The sequence below is a fragment of the Thunnus albacares genome, chromosome 13 (assembly GCF_914725855.1).
Source record: "Thunnus albacares chromosome 13, fThuAlb1.1, whole genome shotgun sequence".
Lineage (NCBI taxonomy): Eukaryota > Metazoa > Chordata > Actinopteri > Scombriformes > Scombridae > Thunnus > Thunnus albacares.
This window is the reverse complement of record NC_058118.1, coordinates 20,123,151-20,143,604: the sequence shown is the minus strand read 5'-3', so window position 1 is coordinate 20,143,604 and position 20,454 is coordinate 20,123,151. Positions and strand designations below refer to the sequence as shown.

Genomic DNA, 20,454 nt, shown 5'->3' with positions numbered 1-20,454 from the left:
TCCCATTGTACGATCAGGATTAATTAACACTATGCTTATACGCTATGTGAGGTTGAGTTAAAAAAAGACTGTCTGTATCTTGTGATGGGTTAGGGTATAATGTAAAAATAAATGTTTGTATAATAAAACTTTGTGCACTTAAAATTCACATATTTTGTTAAATCTTCTATTTTCTGTGTGGCTTTTTGGCTAAAGATTTGCATTAAAATGACAATTAATCAATGTGCTCAGCTCCACTCTGGTGCTGAATCCTCAAAAACCCAAGATCCACAAGACAACTCGTTGACAGTTTGCCTGCTGAGGAACAACATTTGCCCAAAACATCTGTGCAATAACAAATCATGTAATGAGAGTGCTATTCTGCTCATGAGTTTTACAAATCAGCATCACAAAAGCAAGAATGTAATCTGTTGTGGAGCTTATAAACATGTTGGAGCCCTACCTCTGCATCTCGTGACATGAATAAAACATTTCACTAGCCAAGACCATGCCTAGAAAAATATGGATTTTGATAGTTTAATTGAGATAATGAAAGAGAGCTGAGATGTTGATGGATCGGTTTGAGAATCCTGATGAAGGGATTAGGGATGGAGGGATGAAGTCATGGGGGGAGGAAAGGATGAGGGTCGAGGGATGAGGGGTGAGAGTCAAGGAACATGGGATGGAGGGTTGAGGAGATGAGGGTCAAGGGTTGACGATGGATGTATGGTATTTTGTCAACTAGATGATGATGGCTGATGGTGGGAAGGTAGGAGGGAACAAGGGGAAAGGTTGAGATTGAGTGGGGGAGCTGTTTTGTCAGTCCATCAGCTGGACAGAGCCCCCAAAAGAACTTCATGCGCAGAGGCGTTCATGGACATTTCTCATGTTGTCCGGGTTGTGGCAGGTGTAGGTTAGGTAAGCAGGGAAAGACCAGCGGTCTAGAATTTTTACGGGTGATCGGAGATTCCTAGTCTTGAAGTGGTTGAAGTGGCTCTGATGCGGAATGAGTGGCTGGAGTATGGTTCGGGAGAAATGGCTGACTGACCAGGAATGCGTAGCAACTCTGCCTGATTCCGCGGTGAAGAGCGGGTCTTGTGGAGATGCGTGATGGGCTAGTTTCTGGTTTATGTAGGTTTGAATGGTTCTGAAGGCTCAGATACGAGTTTAAGTGAAGAGAAATGCAGGGCAAGAAAGGCCAAGCTGGTCAGTTTGCTTTGCTTAAGGTTAAATATGGGGGTGTCTGGGAGTGGCGTCTTTGTCTCAGAAGAATGAATGGAAATATCAGACATTGTTGCATATCGCGATGGATTGTGGTTGGGAGAAGAGGCAGTGAATTTTGAGCAGCGCAGAAGGTTGTAGAATGTCTGTAGAAACATAGATTCTAAGACTTTGTCAGTGTTGGGACGCAGGTAGCCTGTGCGGAGAATTCCGATGTAGCGGCTTAAGACAGGGTTCAGCCTTACTGACCTTTGGATAACATACTGAAGTGTGGAGCAAGGCTAGATGCGGTGCCCTTGGGGATTTCTTGTTTATTATGGTCAATGACGATGTAGTTGTATGAACAAGGATGTTTTAGACCTCTCATGCCCCCAAAGAAGGGCTTCGATGATGACATGGTATGGTTCAGGGGAGGGAGGGTGGGGACAGTTGAGGTGGCCGAATGGAGGTGAACCACCTACGACTGCTGTAACCCTGAAAACAGAAGGAGGAGCTGAGTTGGAGTGCAGCTGTACGTCACGAGATCGGGCAATGCAGTTGTCTCAGCTCTTGGGAGCGTCCAAACAGGTACAAGAAAATGGATGATTTGGCAGTCTGGATGGTTCTTCAGGGCTAATAGTAATTGGCGCTTTGGGATGTAGTGATGTCATGAACCATGCTTGGTGGAGTTGTGAGGGCCACTGCGCCTGACATGGGCACCACTGCAGGAGAGATACAATGGCCATTGGAAGTGAGAAGAGAAGTGCATAGCCTGCAATAGACTTTAGTAGCCTGTGATAAAGACTTGAGACCGTCGAAGATCTAAGAAGCCTGTGGTATGAAGGGAGTCAAAGAAAGGGAGAACAAAGGGGGAAGGAGTTGAGTGTGAGGACTGAGTGCGAACTGTGGGATGACCATGTATGAGAAAACAGATGGTCTGGCTGGTTCTTCGGAGCTAACTGAAATGGAGTGGGTCAGAAGGAGGAAATTCCGTGGCTTGCTGATGGTATGAAAGTAGTGATGGGGTAAACAAAGCTGACTGAAACGCTGAATCGATAAAGAATGATTGCATTGAAGATGGTTGGTTGACAGCGATGAAAAATGATGCCTCAAGATTCAAATAAAGGTTGAATGGATGAAAAAGAAGCAGACGGAGTTGAGTGAGCCATATCAGCTGTGGCTGGAGGAAGCGAAGACAAAGGGATGCTGTTTTAATGGATAATATGGGAGGATAAAAGCCGGGATGATATAGGAGGAAACGGTTGAGGGTCCGGAGGGAGGCATGGGGGATGAAGGGATGAGGGTAGAAAGGATGATGGATGCAGGATGAAAGGGTGAGGGTTGAGGGATGAAAGGGGTGAGGGTCGAGGGATGAAGGGGTGAGGGCCGAGTGTGTGAATGTGGGCGGGAGGTATGCATTTGTAATGCAAGTCTGTCACAGGTCGCTCGCAAACTGAGACAAGAGGGGAGAGGAACGGATAAGGTGTGCCTAAATACTCTGTTGTGTGGAAGTGGGATGTGTACAAGGCGTGGTCTTTGTTCCCGAACTTTGTTTATAAATCTATAAACTTCATTTGTAATGGAGGTGATGGAGGTTGGGAGTTTGGAGTGTAAAGTGGGAGGTATGGGATGCTGAATTCATGAATCAAGGCTGCAGAGGTAAAGATCAGCCCTTTAAGATTAACACAATACAATAAATCCACTACACCTGTGTCTTTACTCACAGCTGTGTGCATCTGTGCCAGTGATTCAGTGTGTACATGTGGACTTGTGCATACTTACCACTGAGTGTGTTACAGTCATGTTCCTCCTTTTCTCTGCTCTTATTAACCTGAAAATTACATACTATAAATATTGAATGGAAACAGACACACAAGAGAGATAATGATACATGTGGAAGAAAGAAACAAGTCACATATCAGTGACTGAACCTGTAGAAACAGATGAAGGGAATAATGCAACGCAATAATTTGTTGTTAGGTATGGTGTGCCTGTGTTGTTGCCTACAGCAATATCAAGGCCAGTTCTGGGTCAGTTATACTTGAGATAAATTGTTTTACCTCTTCAACATGTACAGATTAAGATTAAGAGATTAGTTTTCTCTGGTGATGTAGATTGATAGAAGATTTTACAAGTTCAGTATCAATTTAATTCCTTAACATGGTTCTAGTTTGAGCCTCTGTTTAATATGCTTGCAAATTAGTTTCAGACATAATTAGATATAAGATGAATATTGGGGGAAGACTACTATTGTGTGGTTTGTGCAGAGCAGTTAAAAACAAAATCAGTACACACTACTGAAACATCTATAATGACAGCATTAGAGAAAAGATGATTTGACTTGACTGATTTTTATGTGTTAGCGATAAAGATATGAAATAAGATACTGAAGAAGTGAAGGAGACACACTTCAAGTTGTGAACAGCCTTGCTAGGAACTCTGTCTTTATTTCCCCTGAGTTGATTCCCCTGAGAGCTCTGATTTGAAACACCTGTCCTAGTCACTATAAACTTCAGTCAGGTGACTGTTGGGTTTTATGCTGAAGAAGCCAGTGAAACTTCAATCTTTGATCTGTGAACTTATCAAATAAGATAGTGACATGATCATGTGCCAGTTGGGATTTTTCACATATATTATTAAAAAAAACAATTATAATATTAGTAAAAATACAGGGCTGAATGAGATTTGCTCATAGTAGTTTAAAATGTATCTAGAGGCATTGCTGATTGTTGACTGAAATGTGAATTGTTATCCCATATGGATCCGCAATCCTGCTCAAGACTGGGGTTAATTATCAACACTGCTTGGCTTTTGAAAGGGTGAACTCAACCATGATGCAATCTTTTCACATGTGAGCTGTTACCTGTACCTTTTACGTGACATAATAACACGATTACATTAACTTACACCTAATGATTTCCCCCCAAAATCAAATCAAGAATGTACAGCCATACTAAGAGCTCTGCAAGGTTGTAATCATGCACAGCAGTGCTTTCAGCTAAGTACAAATGTCAGCATGCTAACATGCTCATAATGGCAATACTAACCTTCTAATGTTTAGCAGGTATAATGTTTACCATGTTCACCATTTTAGTTCTAGTTTGGAAAGAGATCCTAGTTTAAGTCCCCCTCCCCTCAAAAGTGTGTTTTTCTTCTTGTTCCTTCAGTTGGATGTTTGACTTTCACTGTGCAGAGTTTGACACTAGAAGGCTGTTTTCATGTTCATCTGTTGAAAGTTTCTCTGTGCTCACTGAAAATCTGGGTGAAATTATGAGCATGATTTGTGACATCACGACTACTCTGGAATATATGTGCAAATTTTCATCTTAGTCCATCCAAAGGTTGTTGAGATATTTCAGTGTGGATCAAAGAGGTGGACTAATGACCGCCAGAGCAACACCACTAGCATGGCTAAAATCTGCAGTGACCAAGATGACATTGAAACACTAATCTTATTGGTGTACCCACAGATTGCATACAGGGGGTAGACAAAACACAAAATGCTAAATAACATTTGAGAAACACATGACAGAGTATCAAAGTCTTGCGTAAATGGTGATGAAACATATTTATTCTTGACCAATATTCCATCATGAATGACTAAGCATGGGCTGTACCCATGGTCAATATCCTATGCTGCAGTTGCACAAACACACCTCTTCAATCAACACTCCAACTACCGTAGTGATTGTTGATTGATGTTGTAGTAAGGCACTTACCATAGTTTAAGAGGTACATTATATAAAGAGGTACAGTATATAGCACTATACAGGGTGTACAAATTCCAAACATGATATTTAATTACAAATATACTGCATCACTACACAGGGCAGTGAATGTTTAAAAAACATAGCCAGTGAATGCTTTGAAATACAAAATGAGCTAATGTATCATGCACAATGAAACAACATAACATTTTTATCAACAGTTTGCTTGAGTTACAAAAACAGGAGAGAAATGATTAAAAAAACACACACACACACACATACAGAATGCAACATGTCAGATAGTGATCAACAAACTGACATTTTTGATCTTAGCATGTGTAAGCTTTAAATGTTCATATACTGTGTCTCAGAATAGATTTAGAATCCTTACACAAGCCTGGAGCAACAAATAAAATCCATATTTACCAAATGAGACGATTTCATTGTCCCTGCAAAATAATAATATTATAAAATATTATTTTGCAGTAAAAGTTGAAGCTATGATATGTAACTATTCCGTATTAAAATGTCGACAACTAGACCTATGTTAGATATTTTGGTGGGTTGTGATAATCATCTTGTGCGCATGCGTCTGCATTGTGGTTGTCCGCCACAATGGCATCTACCAAAGTGTATACGCATACAAGATAATATGTTGGCGTTGTGATTGTCTGCCAGAAACTGTCATAAATTGACTTTGATTCAGTTTTTAGCCACATTTTTTACAATAAACTTTTTAGGTCTTGGTCGTTTTTATGTATATCTTTTAAACGGATGAAGGATTTTAGTCATTGGACGTCTGGATCTTAAGTTATCAGAGAAACAAGCGGAGCAAACGTTAGCAGCAGCTCGGCTAGCAGCCCCTCCGGACGTCCTGTGTCAGCCGAACAGCGTTGGAGAAGAACTGATTTTTTACGTGAAACTGCATTATTCAGTGTTTTTACCATTTTTAATTGCCATGTACGTTTGTTCTGGAGAGGAGGAGGCCTCTACAGATAATTTGGCTCCCAGTAAAAACCTCCTGAACGTCTGGATCTTAAGTTGTCAGAGACACAAGCTAAACAAACGTTAGCAGCAGCTCAGCTAGCAGCCCAGCTAGCAGCCCCTCTGGACATCCTGTGTCCGCCGAACAGCATCGGAGAAACGCTGATTTTTAACGTGAAACTGTTTTATTTACTGTTTTTACCGGTTTTAATCACCAGGTTTGTTTGTTCTGTAGAGGAGGAGAACTCTCATTTACGCTCCTTGTAAAACCTCCTGAACGATGAACACTGAAGGAATCCTAACCAGATGAAGCTGGTTCTTTAACAATGAAGACAACAACTCCCATGATCCCATACTACTTCGCAATGTCATCAAACTCCATCTTTTGTTATTGTTTTGATTGAGAGATCCCTAGCAGCAGAAATTACATATTGTGTGTTTAAATATTATTTTGCTGTAAAAGTTAAACCAACAACTGTGTAACGGTGACGAGGACGGGCCCCATATTTGTCAGACTAAGAGTGAAATTTTGGGCTTAGATGGAAGATAAAAGTAAAATTTCTCCACTTTTATTCCTACTCATAAACTAAAGCTGTTTATCACATTTCTAGAGAACTCCAGCGGTCTCAGAAGTAGGTTCAGAGTAGCCTGTCAGGGTTTCAGATGTAGTACAGAGACAGAGGTGGGAATGAACCCTCTGAGACATGTTTTGGAATGATTTTACAATATAGAATTGTTCATGATAAATAATATTTTATTTGAAGCAATATGAGTATTTGAGAATAGGGTAGTTAGCGGCAGCTTCTTTCTTGTCAATTGTTATCTTCAAATGCACATTTTATATAGTAGGTTCAGTTGCCCCTTCATGTACTAGATGACCCTTGTTGTTTGTTTTCTCTTATGAACCTCCTCTACCAACAGCAGACTTTCCTCCCTGCCTCAATTTGATTTTCAACTGGCTCTTCAGAGCATTCTTATGACTCTTATGACATTTGATAAATACAGGCCCAGAGTACCACAGACTAATTTATAGTACACCTCTCAGCTGGACAACTCACTCAGTTTATGTTCACTGAGTGAGTTCCCCAGTGTGGGACAGAGGTTTGAGCTCTGTGTTTGGTGGGGTGCCATTGGCTCCAAGTGCAGGAAGATATTTTTGATCCAAGAGGAGGTCGTCCACAGGCTGGCAGAGTAAAATGAAACGCTGAGGAAAAAAGAGATACAAGAGTGAGCTGAAATTCACCAAGTGGGAGAAGATAAGCAGTCTTAATTACTTTGTGCATACCAGAAGTAAATTGTCTTTATTTGCAACTATTTCCCTGCATGTCTGTATGGACGACTGTATGCTGACAGTGTACAGTAACATTATCATGTTTTTTCAAACAGTTTAGCATGTGATAGTTTTTTTGCTTTTGATATGTAACTTTAGTTATTACAATTGTCTTCCGTTTTCTTTTTTTAGTAAGTTGCACTGGACTGACATGGCTATGTTCACAAACATGATGACAGTACAAGTTAATTGAATTGAAGTGAATTCTACCTTGAATCAGAAAAATGTTCTTTGTGTAAAACAGGAGAGAAATTTTTTACCAACAATGAAATAAATGTAAAAAAACTATACAACCAACCAGCAATAATCTGATTACCGTTTTTATATGTCTGCCTTGTGTGTGTATGTGTGCAGTCATTTTCTTTAGCGTCTTTTTTTTTTCATGTCAAGTAGTCTCCAGTCTCCTAGGCTCCTCTCCATTTCCCGGTCGGTCTTAGCGGTGCAGTGGCCCCTGTTGTGTGTTGATATCTCTTGTGAGACTTGTACGAAGCGCCCGCTGTTTAAATGTGCTTCTCGTTGATGTAGACGTCAGTTGTTGTGAAACTAGTATGAGGTACCTGCTTGTTTCTTGGGGACTGGGCCAGGTGTAGTTCTATGTGCCACTGATTACTCACACTTTCCTTAGTTGTTTCTTTGCTAGCCTCACCAGGAGCAGGGGTGCTGTTCTTATTGTGTTTATGTTTTCTAAACCACTGAAGACTAGGGCTAGAGAGTGAGGTATTATTTTTATTGTTTTCTTTGTGTTATTTAGTTTTAGCTCTGATTTAGGAGTCCTCTTTTGGTTATATTGATTTTTTTTTATTTGAACAGCATCCACAGGCCCCTCTTCCTCGGTCAGTTGTTTGCCTCTTGTGTATGTGTTTTCTTTAAATTACCTGCCTTCCCAGTAATAAGTAACTGTTTAACCAAAAACATATGGTTTTATATTGCTTCTCTTTCAGCTAGTGAGCTGGGTTGTAACAATGTGGATTAAAGGATAAGGCTGGCAATGTTTTATATTTTTGTTACTGTCAACAAATCCCTTGATAAGACCCAAACCAGCAATGAATCAGTGCATCTCTCAAAACCTTCTACAACCTTTCTGTGACATTCTGCCCCAAACCCACTGATACCCACTAAATACATAAATCTTTAAAAACAGCACACAGAAATATAATTTGGTTTTGATCTTTTCATGGAATTTGCTGACAAACCTATCACCAGACTTATCCTTTAAGCAAGGAATACTTCCTACATTACAGAAATATAATTTGGTTTTGGTCTTTTCATGGAATTTGCTGACAAATCTAACATATCACCAGACTTATCCTTTAAGCAAGGAATACTTCCTACATTCAAAAGTGAAAAGTTCAAATGTCCCTCTAGTAATATCATCCTAGGGGTGTTTTTTGCAAACGGGAAGATATTCTGAGAAATCCTGCTGAGAAATCTTGGATAAAGGCCAGGAATCTTATTGTATACAAGGCCAAGCCAGACTGTAGAACAAGCCCTACACATACCCAGAATCAAACAGTCTTCTGTCCAGTTGTGACAGCCAAGATTTGAATGAAGCCAACACAAATACCTTCAGCTGTGTCATTCATCCAGCCCACAGAACTCTTTATGAATGGTGGAGAACTTACCCAAATGCCATCTTAACAAATCTAAACATGATTTACAAAAATCCGGTTTACTCAGTGAATGTACGATTTCTCACATCAGCACAGAGTATGATTTGAACTGCAAACAAGCACAAAATGATCTACTTCAGCAAGTCATTGGCTAAATGCTGAGCTTTCTAGTTTACCAATCTAACTCTCTCCTTTTTTCAATACAGGGAGAAACAACACGCTCACCTGTCGAAGAGTGCCTTTTCCCTGCATCATTTTATATAACACAAACAGCGGGATGAGGGAGAGGGAGACAGTGGCAATGAACCAGCCCATGATGTTGGCCCAGAGTGGATAAACATAAGTGTTGCTGAACTTCAACGGGGAGTATTTGACCAAAGAGAAGATGAAGGTGCCCTGTGATGAGAGGAGACAAAGTGGATGTTTAATGTTACAGTCTGCAGATACAGAACCACTGGAAGGGAATATAAATAGAATATAAATATAACTTGAATATTAACTTGTGATGGCAGCAGTTGAGGTTGGGAGTTTGGGTTGTAATTTTGTGGGATTGCAAGTTAACTTCAAGAGTCAAAGGGGGTAGAGGTGAAGATGAGTGCTATACTGTTATCACAACACAGTAAATCCACTATCTATGTGTTTGTTTACAGCTGTGTACATCTGTGCCTGTGATTCATCTGCACATACAGTAATCCTCACTGGGTTGGTCCACCTTTTCTCTTATGAATGTACACATTAGATATTAATACATCAGGCAGAAACAGACCCCAGAGAGATAGTGACACATGTGAAAGAGATGAATAAGTCACATGACAGTGAATTAAATTACTGGATCCTTACAAAACAGATGAAGGGAGTGATGTAACGCCAGCAGTACATCATCAACGGGTGTGGACGATAACCGATCATGTCTGTGATGTTGCCACAGAAACGGTCAGCACCTTTAAGGAAAAGGAAAGATATTAAAAATTTGAGATGAAGTGTTTTCAAGTTTTTTGAGAATATTTGTAACTCAAGTGTCTCATTGTCTGAAAAAAGAGCTGTGTCTGTTTTGTTAACAGGGACGTAGTCTTTACTTGGTTAGTGTTATTGTCTGTGACTTACCATACACCCAGGCAATGCTGACAGACTCGCAGAGGGAGAGCAAGAGTACGGTGGTGCCGCTGCAGACATGATGGTCCAACAGCTGGAGCAGGTACATCCCTCCCTAACAAGGAGAGTAATAACAATTATTACAATTATAAGACCAAGACTTTGTTTTTTGGATCAATTCCCCCCCAATAAACAGCCATGATCATATTACCCTTTTTATGTAGTAATGGCATTAATCAGCAATAGCACATTATGTACAAAGGTTTGATTACAAAAGATAGCAGCTAATCCTCTAATCTAATCCTCCATTTAAAATGGTGCATTTAGCAATGGCGTCAATCCAGACTAAGTTGGATCAATGTGTATTTTTATTGTTTAATGTGAGCAGAAAATACCTGTTACACTTGTCTGAGATGACAGCTCTGCAACTTGTTTTTGTTAATGATTCATGTAGTTTAATTATGCCTTTGGCTTTTGTACTAAAGATTCAGATTTCTAAAGTGTGAGAATGTAATTTGTGTTACACTTTAATGGAAAACTGGCATGAATCCTGCTTGAGGATTAGGTAGGCTCTCCTTCATGCCCTCTAGGAGAACAACAGAAGAAGGTTGGAATGTATCTGAGGCCAATTTTTTTTTCTGGTGTGCATTAGCTTGTGTGCTTCTGCTGGCAGAAACATGTTTTCCTGTTCTTAATGTCTTAAGACTTACCGCTACTGAAAGTACACTATTCATTGTGTTTGGCCAAGAAACTGATGTCTGATGTTGACTCACCTCAGTGAACAAAAAGAGCTTAACATGTAAAACATGCTTGTCTTCATGTGATTGAATGAGGCCAGGAACCTGTCAATTAGGCAGTACTGCAATTTGTTTTGGTCAATATCCCAGTCTAATAAAATCGATCAATAAAGCCTTTAATTTCACAGTTGTCTTGTGGACTGTGACTGTGCATTCAGACTGCAACTGAAATAGAGTCATTAAAAGTTTTATGGGTCTCTACAATTTTTATTCAAAAGATCCAGGATCCAAAATCTCTTCAAAATGTTTAAACTTGTTTAAGTTTAAACTTAAGTTCAAACTAATTTAAACTTAAAATGAAATTAAGAGAAATGTATTATTTAAATATACTTTGTAATATTGTAGCTACAGAACACTGGAGTCATGCTAGCAGAAACAGCTGCTGTTTTCACAATGAGAGAAATTGCAGCATTTAGCAGTTTAAATTTTCTATTCAACTTGAGCTGGATACTTAAAGGAATCAAGAAATGAAAATATTTAGGAAAAAAAATACAGATTTATAGGAACATCTCAGCATTTCAGCATTTAATTTTTAGGTCAGCACAGAAGATTGATACCTGTTTTATAAACTGTTTCCCTCCTTTTACAGTCATTGTGTTAAAATAAGCTAACCAGCTGCTTGTCCAGCTTGAAATTGAATGGACAGTCTTTAGAGTGGGATAGTGAATTAAACATATTTCCCCAAATGCTGAACAATTCCTTTTACAATAATACAGTACAATAATAAAATAATACATCCCTATAATTATTCCAAGAAGGGATTTTGCTAACTGCTCAGTGTGTACTGTACGAACCTCGGTGACCAGGGAGAGTCCCAGCACACAGCAGGTGCAACAGATAACCAGTAGAACCAGCTCACGTCTGAAGCCTTGACGCAGGTAAATTGGAAACAGATCAACCAGTGACGTCATCAGACACTCCAGACCAACAAACTGGAAGAAGCAAGTAGGAGGAAGGTGAGTCGGGACAGTAAAATATTTTGTGCCATTTATACATTCAATCATTAATTTATTCATTCAGAGGGGGTTTACTGGTACCTGACTGTCCAAGCCAAGCAGAATGATCATGATGAAAAAACACACCGACCACACCTGAGGCATGGGCATCATGGCTACAGCACGTGGGTAAACAATGAATGCTAAACCTGGACCTAAAAAACAAACAAGTAGAGTAGTGGAGTAAAATGTACAGTGTGGTAAAACATACCACACTGTACACAGTATAGGCAACAAACAAAGATGTCACTTGTGTGTCCATAAAACTGATTGATTGTCAGTTTTCTGTCACAGTCATATGAAAAGAGGCAATGATTGAAATGTTTGAACACAATCACCATTATATACTGTATCTGCAGGGATTTTACAGTGTTGTTGGTCAATTACTTCCTCTAGTGCTGATGGCCTTAAAAATTCACTTAATGGCTAGTTGTAGACATTTGAAGCTTTTGGTTTTTGGGGGGTTATTTCTGCTGCTGCATGTTAGAGGCACCTGAGACTTGTTGAGGCACTAGCTCTGATTGCTAAAAAAAAAGTCAATGCAACTCAGAAATTACTTAATGATTTCTAAAATGTAGATCGTGATTGATGTCAACCGTGACTTTTTTTTTGTCTTCAGATCTGTATTCCTACTGCTTGCTGGTTAGCAGTAATCATGCTCACGTGAACTGAGCTGCATGCTTCAAGTAAAATATCAAAAGAAAACAAGTGACAGAAGAAGGTATCAGGTCTGCCAGAAAGCCTCTTAGGCTGGAAAGATGAAGGGATAAGGATGAAGAAACATCACATGATTTGGCACAGTTTCCACAAAGAGTGCAGCATTATGGTCTGTGCAGGGTGCTGGATCTTACTATTATACCATAAACTCTCCCAACAAGCCTCACAGGAAGTGTAAGTTTGTCACTCTAATGCTCACTAAAGTTGAACTTAACAGGATCAGTACTTGCCTGATTGGGCAACCTCAGAAATATCCACTCCTTGTTCGTAGGTCATGAAACCCAAAACAGAGAAAATGGCGAAGCCTGCCACAATGCTGGTGGCACTGTTCAGCAAACACAAGTAGAAACAGTCCCTGAAAGAAAAATGAATCCAATTCTAGAAATGTGTAAGCAGTTTAGGAGAGGATGGAGAGGATACAAAGTGTTGTAGAAGTGAATGCTCATTATATTTGCTAGGAGAAGAATTTGCATTATACAGAAACATAATAGAAGTATTAACTCCATGGGTTAACCGCATTGTGTCCACACACAGCAACAATCTAAGGCTGCAGAGATATTGTGTAAAAAACAAAAAAACATTTTCCTTTAAGTATCCAGCTCAAGTTAAAATTAATATCCAGCAGGATAGCTTTGACAGATTAGTACTGCGCTTACTTGTAACAATCATTGTTGTAAGTGTTGTAACTCCCAAGGGAGGTTAGGAACCCAAGAGAAATGGCATAAGAGAAGAAGATCTGAGTGCCAGCATCCATCCACACCTGAAAATGTCAAAGAAATACATGCATGTGTATGTTCATGTGTAGAGAAAATAATGTAGAGGTTCAAGTGTAGAGACTTTGTGTTTTTACCTGAGGATCTGAAAGGCGAGAGAGGTCAGGGTAGAGGTAGTAAATGATCCCCTTCATTGCCCCTGGTAGGGTGACACCACGCACGAGCAAAACCAACAGCATGATGAAGGGGAAGGTCGCTGTAAAGAAGGCTGCCTGAAATCAAAGAGGAAACAGAGAAAGTCAGAGGAATTTTACAGATTACTGTGGACCATCGGTTAATTTTCAAAAATCAAATCTACTCTTTTGCTCATTTTTATGCCAAGTTCCAATTTTCATCCATTTAATCTTCCTGGAAAGCATTCTACAGTGATTACATGAAGAAAGGACCTTTTTTACTCGTGAGGACACTTAATGACGTAATGCAGAGGGAGCCGAAGGAAACCTCCATCTTACAATCACAAATAAAACAACTGTGACTATTGCCAATACTAACTTTCGGTCTGGGACTGAAACACTTTTAGTTACACTATAACTAGAGCAAATAGGTGAATATAACAGCCATTGGATGATAATAAAAATCAGAATCAGAATCTGTTAATTAGCCAAGTATGCAAGCATATAAAGAATGTGTCTTGGCGTTTGCTCCCCAAAACAGTTCTGCTGCAGGTTCAACAGACCCCTCTGCCCCATTCCACCTCCACTCCTTCCCATACCTCCTTTGGTCCCCTACCCCCTCCGAAAGACTCATCCTGTCCCATCTAAATTCAATGACTTTAGCTTTTAACACAATTTAACACAATTGTGCCAGATGTCCTCCACACCAAACTCTCCCAGCTGACTGCGTGAGCCTCTCTTGTCTGTGGATCACTGTCTTCCTGACAGACAGGAACCAATGTGTGAGGGTGGGAAAGCACATGTCCACCCTTCTGACCATCAGCACTGGAGCAACACAGGGTTGCGTGCTCTCCCCTGTCCTCTACTGTCTGTATACAAATGACTGCGCCTCCACAAGCTCTTCCATAAAGCTCCTCAAGTTCACAGATGACACAACCATCATTGGTCTGATCCAGGATGGGAACGTGGCATGGCTAACATCCTGGTGCAGCTATAACAGCCTGGAGCTAAAAATGCTCAAGACCTTACCATCAACAACAAAACAGTAGCAGCCGTGGAGTCATTTAAGTTGCTTTGCACCACTATATACAAGGATCTTAAATGGGACACCAACATAAGCTGCATAACCAAGAAGGTCCAACAGAGGATGTTCTTCCTGAGGCAGCTGAAGAAGCTCAACCTGCCACAGGCAGTGTTGATCCAGTTCTACACTGCCATTGTCGAGTCCATCCTCACATCATCCATCACTGTTTGGTACAGTGCAGCAACCAAACAGGACATTCAGGCTGCAGCGCATTATTCACTCAGTCGAGAAGATCCTCGGCTTCAAACTGCCCCCCATTGATCAGCTGTACTCCACCAGGGCCAGGTGGTGTGGAAGCAAGATCATCTCCGACCCATCCCACCCTCAACACAGACTCTTTGAACTTCTACCCTCAGGAAAAAGACTGAGATCCATAAAAACCTCCACCAGCAGAAACAGGAACAACTTCTTTCCAGAAGCTACTATTATCAAACTGGACTTTACATTTCACATCCCTCATTTAATCCCTACACTTGTCATCTTCATATATTTCATCAAACTGGACTTAACATTGTTCATTGCATTCAACCTACATTGTTACAAAATTAAATTATTTATTGCACATGTCAAATTTTTGCACTTGTCACCTGCATATATTTCATACACTTAATTTCTTTGTTTTATAACCCATTTGAAAACTATTTTATTCCATTCTGTAAATAGATTTACATTTTTTAAATTTAATTCTAAATTTACTTTATTAATTTATTATTACCCTACTTTTGCTTTGCTTTACTTTTATTCTTCTATGTTGCGTTTGTCGGAGCCAAGAAGTACTCTTTCTATTGTTTTGTATTGTTGTATGTTTGGCTAAAAACAGGTTCTGATTCTGATTCTGATCAGCACTCTAGACGGCTGCTGTCTTGAGTGGCTGTTTTGCAACTCAAAATATCAGATCTGATCTAAATACCTGCAGCTTAAAGGTTCTATATGTAGAATTGTGAAGCAATTCATATGTATTAGTTGTTTTTTATTGCTAACGAGTTAACAGGTAGTAATGTAACATAAAAATTTTCTAGGCAAATCCAGTGGAAGTGACGTTTTTGAGCGCTCCTGAGTGCCTTGCCTCTCTCCCACTAACGTCAACAAACGACCGGCATAATGACACAACAACACAACAAAAACGGTGCTATCCTACTAGAAACACCCTGCAGATATTAGCTCTCCAGCTAATGAAACAGCTAGCTGCCTCCGTCAACCACAACACATTTAACAATTAAACATCCTCGCAATGACAAGTCACCCACTCCTGAGCACACACACAGCTAAAGCAACATTATTTCCTCAACAAAGGAGCAGAAAACAAGCTCCAGAGTGATAGCAGAACATAGCTTACCCCTTTTGTTTTTCCTGTTAGTAGTCCAAAGGTCGTAATAAGCAAATATTTCACGACAAAACCACAGCATGTTGCTGCCTGGCCACAGCATGTTGCTCCCTGATCACAGCATGTTGCTCCCTGACCACAGCGCATTGCTGCCTAGCTCACTGAGCCACAAACTGGCGGTTTGTGGGTCAGGTCAGGTTTGAGTGGTTGATTAACGCATATTTGTGCAAGTTGGGTGTTGCAGATTGGCTCTCACCAGCCAGCAGCCACAGCACAGCAGGAGCCTCTGTGTGTTTGTGTGTGAGCGTGTGAGGCAAGCACAAGTAGGGGGATGGGGGCTGACTGACTGGGAGTGAGAGATGCTTTGCTGAAACATGGTATAAAACACAAAGTTCGAGATCTTTTATGTAATTATGAGAAGTGTAAACGAGGAAAAAGACATCACCTGCAATAGTCTTGTGCCGCTAGCATGCACGAGCACCAGGATGTTGACTGCAGCTCATTTAACAGCCACAGATGTCACTAATGAGAAGGAATTTCTGATTCCTACAGATAGGACCTATAAGACCAAAACCTAGCTGATATGGTACCATTCGTCATATGGTTCTTATCCAAGGAATATGGTTAGCAAGCAATTCTGATGATCATATCTGACAATTTCTTAACTGTGTTCTGAGGTACATGCTATTTTAGGATTACCTGCAATCTTTGAATGCTATTTTGGCTAAATATATTCAGTTTGACAATTTTCTTTATTGGTTGTAACTCTTATATTAACTGCAGAGCCAAAATATGATATGATCAACCACAAACCATGAATTGCAGAATCTCTCCCAAACAATGCCAGCCTTTATTCATTTTGTGGATCTATAATAACTTTGAAGTGTGGGCCCAGATGACATCAGCTCGAACTGGAAGTGTTTTGGAGTGAACCCTGAATGTGCATGGTAGGGTGTTGCTCCCAAAGCATTGGAGCCATGTAAATTTCTACAGTGATGAAATTTGAAATTAATGGAAAATACATTCATTCTTTCCAAGACACTTACGTCAAGGAACTAACTATTTATTTCAGATTGTCAGATCTAGCAGGAAAGACTCTTTAAAGGAACTCTCAAAAACAAACTATTCCTCTTCAGAGTTAAGACATACTGTATCTACAAATGTTCATTAAAATTTGATTTCAACCATGTGAAGAAGTGGATAATGTAATATATTTTTGCATATAATGTAATGCATTTGGGGTGCATTCTAAACATTTATTGGAGAAATGTTTTATACATTTTTCAACTTTGTGTACTACAACAATGACAAACATCCCAACAATTGTGGATTTTGTACACCAAAAGCTTTGGCAGTGTCCATATGGCCCACCACTGCAGAGACCTGGGTTTAGTTTCTGGGAGCAGGGTCTCAAACTTGGCCAGACATTGTAACCAACACAACTAGCATGGTAATTGGTAAGAAGCCAGTGAGGGATAATGCTCTGTTTTTTTTGCCCCAGGGACCCCAATTCTTTGGGGGAATTGTGAGCTAATGTTAAAAAGTTTCCTTTTTTCTAAATATATTTACAGTTGTATAAGCAGTTTGTATCTACAATAAATATCTTGTCTGGAACCGAATGCATAGATGTCCGACTTAATCAAAAAATTTTCATCAGCATTTTGGGAATATTTTTATACAACAGGTAAAACATTCATGAATTCCATTCAGTGTTAAATCAGCTAACCTTTCCTGTGGACTTGATACCCTTCCAAACACAAAAGTAGCAGATGACCCAGGTTAGGATGAGACACAAGACCAGTTCCCACCTCAAGCTGCCCACCTCCTCGATACCACCAGATATTTTCAGAACTCTGCGCCTGGACAGAGGAGGGGAGCAATGGTGGAGGGAGACCAAAATGAATTATGGGTGAAAGTGAAAAAAACTGACTTATAGTCAGAAAGGAATACAGGGAGTCAAAGAGTGACAGGGAGGGAGACACTAGCTAAAACAATGGGTGGGTGGGAGAGGAGGAGAGGAAGAGAGGATCTGGTGTGACACGAAGTGTTGTGAAAAGAAAAGGGAGTGGGAGAGAGAAAAAGAGAGGGCAGGGATTGAAAGAAAAATTAGCATTCAGTTTAACTTTTTAGAGTTGACTAGTGCTTACTGCCAGAACTCCACAACAGGAAGAGTAGTGTTCACTCTGGATGTTATGCTGTGGCTCATATTCGGATGGCTTAAGTCCAAGCATGAGTCTAATGCAAGAAGATAAAATACTGGGAATGAAAAAAAGCTCATTGTCAAAGTAAATGTTGTACTACGTGGATATCATATATTACAAGTATTAGAAACTATTTAAAACATATATTAACATGCAAATTATCAGCAAAAACAAAGACTAACTGATCTATATTCTATCTTTCTTTCTATTTCATATCATCTCAAGAGTTACACATAAAATCCCCAGCATTGGTCATAACACCCACAGGTTTTTCAACAATATTGCAGTGAAACTACAGTGATCAACTCCATACTTACTACATCTCAGCTAAAAGGGAAACTCGTCATGCTCACTTCTGGCTATTTTATTAACAACACTTTACATCTACAGGCTTCTGAAATCCTCACCAAAAGCTGCAGGACTGCCTACCTGTGTTCCAGTAGTTTCCACATGTGGCCCAAGGCAAATCCGCACTAAAGGATGAGAACAGGTAAAAGAATGCCCATGCAATGATGATAATATAGGAGGTGGCACTGAACGCAATGATTAAATGACTGGCATAGCCCAAGCCTGCAAAAGAAGAAGAAGAAGAAGAAGAAGAAGACAGACAGACAGACAGAGAGAGAGAGAGAGAGAGAGAGAGAGAGAGAGAGAGAGAGAGAGAGAGAATAAAAATACAAGATGAGTGAAGGCCATATTAGGCGAAGATATTATTTTGTTGATGCACTTGCAAGACTGTTTGTTGAGTAAAGAGTGTCCTGTGCAAAAGTGGGTTATTTGGAACATTATCATTATGCTGTGATTTTAAAAAGTACGAGATATCTGCTCCTAACCAATCGGATGACAAACGGCGATATGGTCAGAACGATAGATTCCGTGCGTAATTACGCACAAAGTGTCCGGTGAAACAGACAAGTATGACGACGCATTAAGTATGTTATCATTAATATTTTCAAAAGAAGTTAAAGGCAAATGAGCCATTTTATGTACCTTGAAAAAGAGGGCAAATCTTTCTCCAGCACGTAATTCCTCCCTGGCTGGTGTACTGTCCTAAAGCAGTTTCAAGGAAAAATAAGGGGATCCCGCAGGTAAACATAAACAAGATGTATGGGATGAAGAACACACCTGCAAGAAAAAGAGGAGTTTACTTCTAAATGCTCCAAAAAAAACCGATATTGTACAGATAAAAAAAAAAAATTAAAAATCCCTGTAATTGTCTTAGAGGATCATTTCAGAAACATGCGCTTGACAAACTGAAAACAACAATTTCAATTTTTGTGGAAAGTCACTGACCTCCGCCGTTTCTGTAGCACAGGTAGGGGAACCTCCATACGTTCCCAGGTCCGATGATCGCACCCATCACTGTCAGGATGAATTCGGCTTTGGTCCCCCAGTATCCCCGTCCCTCCATCTCTTTAGGCTTCTGAGGGTATCCGTTTGGCACAGAAACTGTGTAGGTGCCATTCTTTCCGTTCACAACCATTTCCTCTCTTCAAATCACTTAAACCTACAGTTTCAGAAAAACACTTTTTTTATATAAATGCAACTGTAATCTGCATCCACATAAGATTGAGTGCGCACTGATCACGACCTCAAACACTTGTGTTTCAATCCTCAAGTTGAGGATGTGTTGAGAATTGCCGTAAGCAAAGTGTAGATGATAGCAGCAGTGATAGCAGCTCTGATAGTCTTGTTACTGAGAATGATGTTGGTAACTATTTAAATTGTGGATGCGTGTGATGGAGGGGCTGGGGGAGTGTGTCATTGAGTTAAAGAGGCTTGGAGACAGAGCATGAGGGGCGGTACAGATCGTCTGTTCCACCTTAATTCATCAGACACCTAAGCGAAACAATAATGTCTGGTGGAATCAAGGACTTAATTGTGCAAAATAACCCAGTGTTTTGTTATGTGTTTGCATGTGTGTACACATATGGACACAAAGGAAGTCATATGTTTCATTCTCACGAGTGGCAGCACGCGTCACTCACTGGAGGAACGCGCACACAAAACGTGATCTGCAGCCTTAAACCAGAAAAGGCAACATCTGTAACAGATTAAACAGTAGGTCGGCTCCCGTCACTTGTGAATGGAAACACACAACTTGTTTCTCAACTTCCAAAGTTAAACAAGGAGAAAATGCAAAACTATCTTTCCAGCGGCAGCATTTCCATTCCAATGTGTTGCCAGGATTTAACTAAATAAAATAAATACCACACATGTGCCTTTTCAGCAACAGTTAGGTGGAGATTGGCCACATCCGATACTGAATCGAATACATTTACATTGTGTTTCTATGAAGAGTCTACTTTTCCTCCAACTTCGTTCTCGTGTGTCACACCCTGAGGAAGGCTGTTTGTACTGCTACGTTTTAACATGCACAAGTATTGTCCATGTTTTTAAGAATTTCACCATGAAATAGCCATCTGAATAAAGGCTTATAAACTTTATGCCAGAAGAGTACCTTGGACCTTTCTTTCTTTCTTTCTTTCTTTTAACTTTTGTGTTTCCTACCAAAGAGCATCTTCATCACATTTGTTTGAACTTCTGA

At 40.0% G+C, this 20,454-nt stretch overlaps 1 protein-coding gene across 1 annotated transcript; it reads right to left on the bottom strand.

Annotated features, from left to right (window-relative positions):
* Positions 1-5,921: 5,921 nt before the first annotated feature.
* LOC122996191 (sodium- and chloride-dependent GABA transporter 2-like) lies at positions 5,922-19,645 on the bottom strand. The gene is made up of 14 exons (XM_044371787.1): positions 19,200-19,645; positions 18,897-19,031; positions 18,336-18,476; positions 17,853-17,940; positions 17,432-17,564; positions 13,262-13,396; positions 13,068-13,171; positions 12,642-12,766; positions 11,737-11,849; positions 11,494-11,631; positions 9,915-10,017; positions 9,651-9,751; positions 9,036-9,206; positions 5,922-7,074 (listed from the first exon to the last, which is right to left on the bottom strand). The coding sequence occupies exons 1-14, from the start codon at positions 19,387-19,389 to the stop codon at positions 6,940-6,942; spliced, it is 1,812 nt and encodes a 603-aa protein (XP_044227722.1). The 5' UTR covers positions 19,390-19,645; the 3' UTR covers positions 5,922-6,939.
* Between the last annotated feature and the right edge of the window lie 809 nt (positions 19,646-20,454).

Coding starts and splice junctions, on each gene's coding strand:
- LOC122996191 (XM_044371787.1), bottom strand. CDS start 19,389: ATGGTTGTGAACGGAAAGAATGGCACCTACACAGTTTCTGTGCCAAAC. Junction 9,207..9,650: donor TCACTCCCTTCATCTGTTTT/GTAAGGATCCAG, acceptor CTCTCATCACAG/GGCACCTTCATCTTCTCTTT. Junction 7,075..9,035: donor GAAAAGGCACTCTTCGACAG/GTGAGCGTGTTG, acceptor TTTTTTCCTCAG/CGTTTCATTTTACTCTGCCA.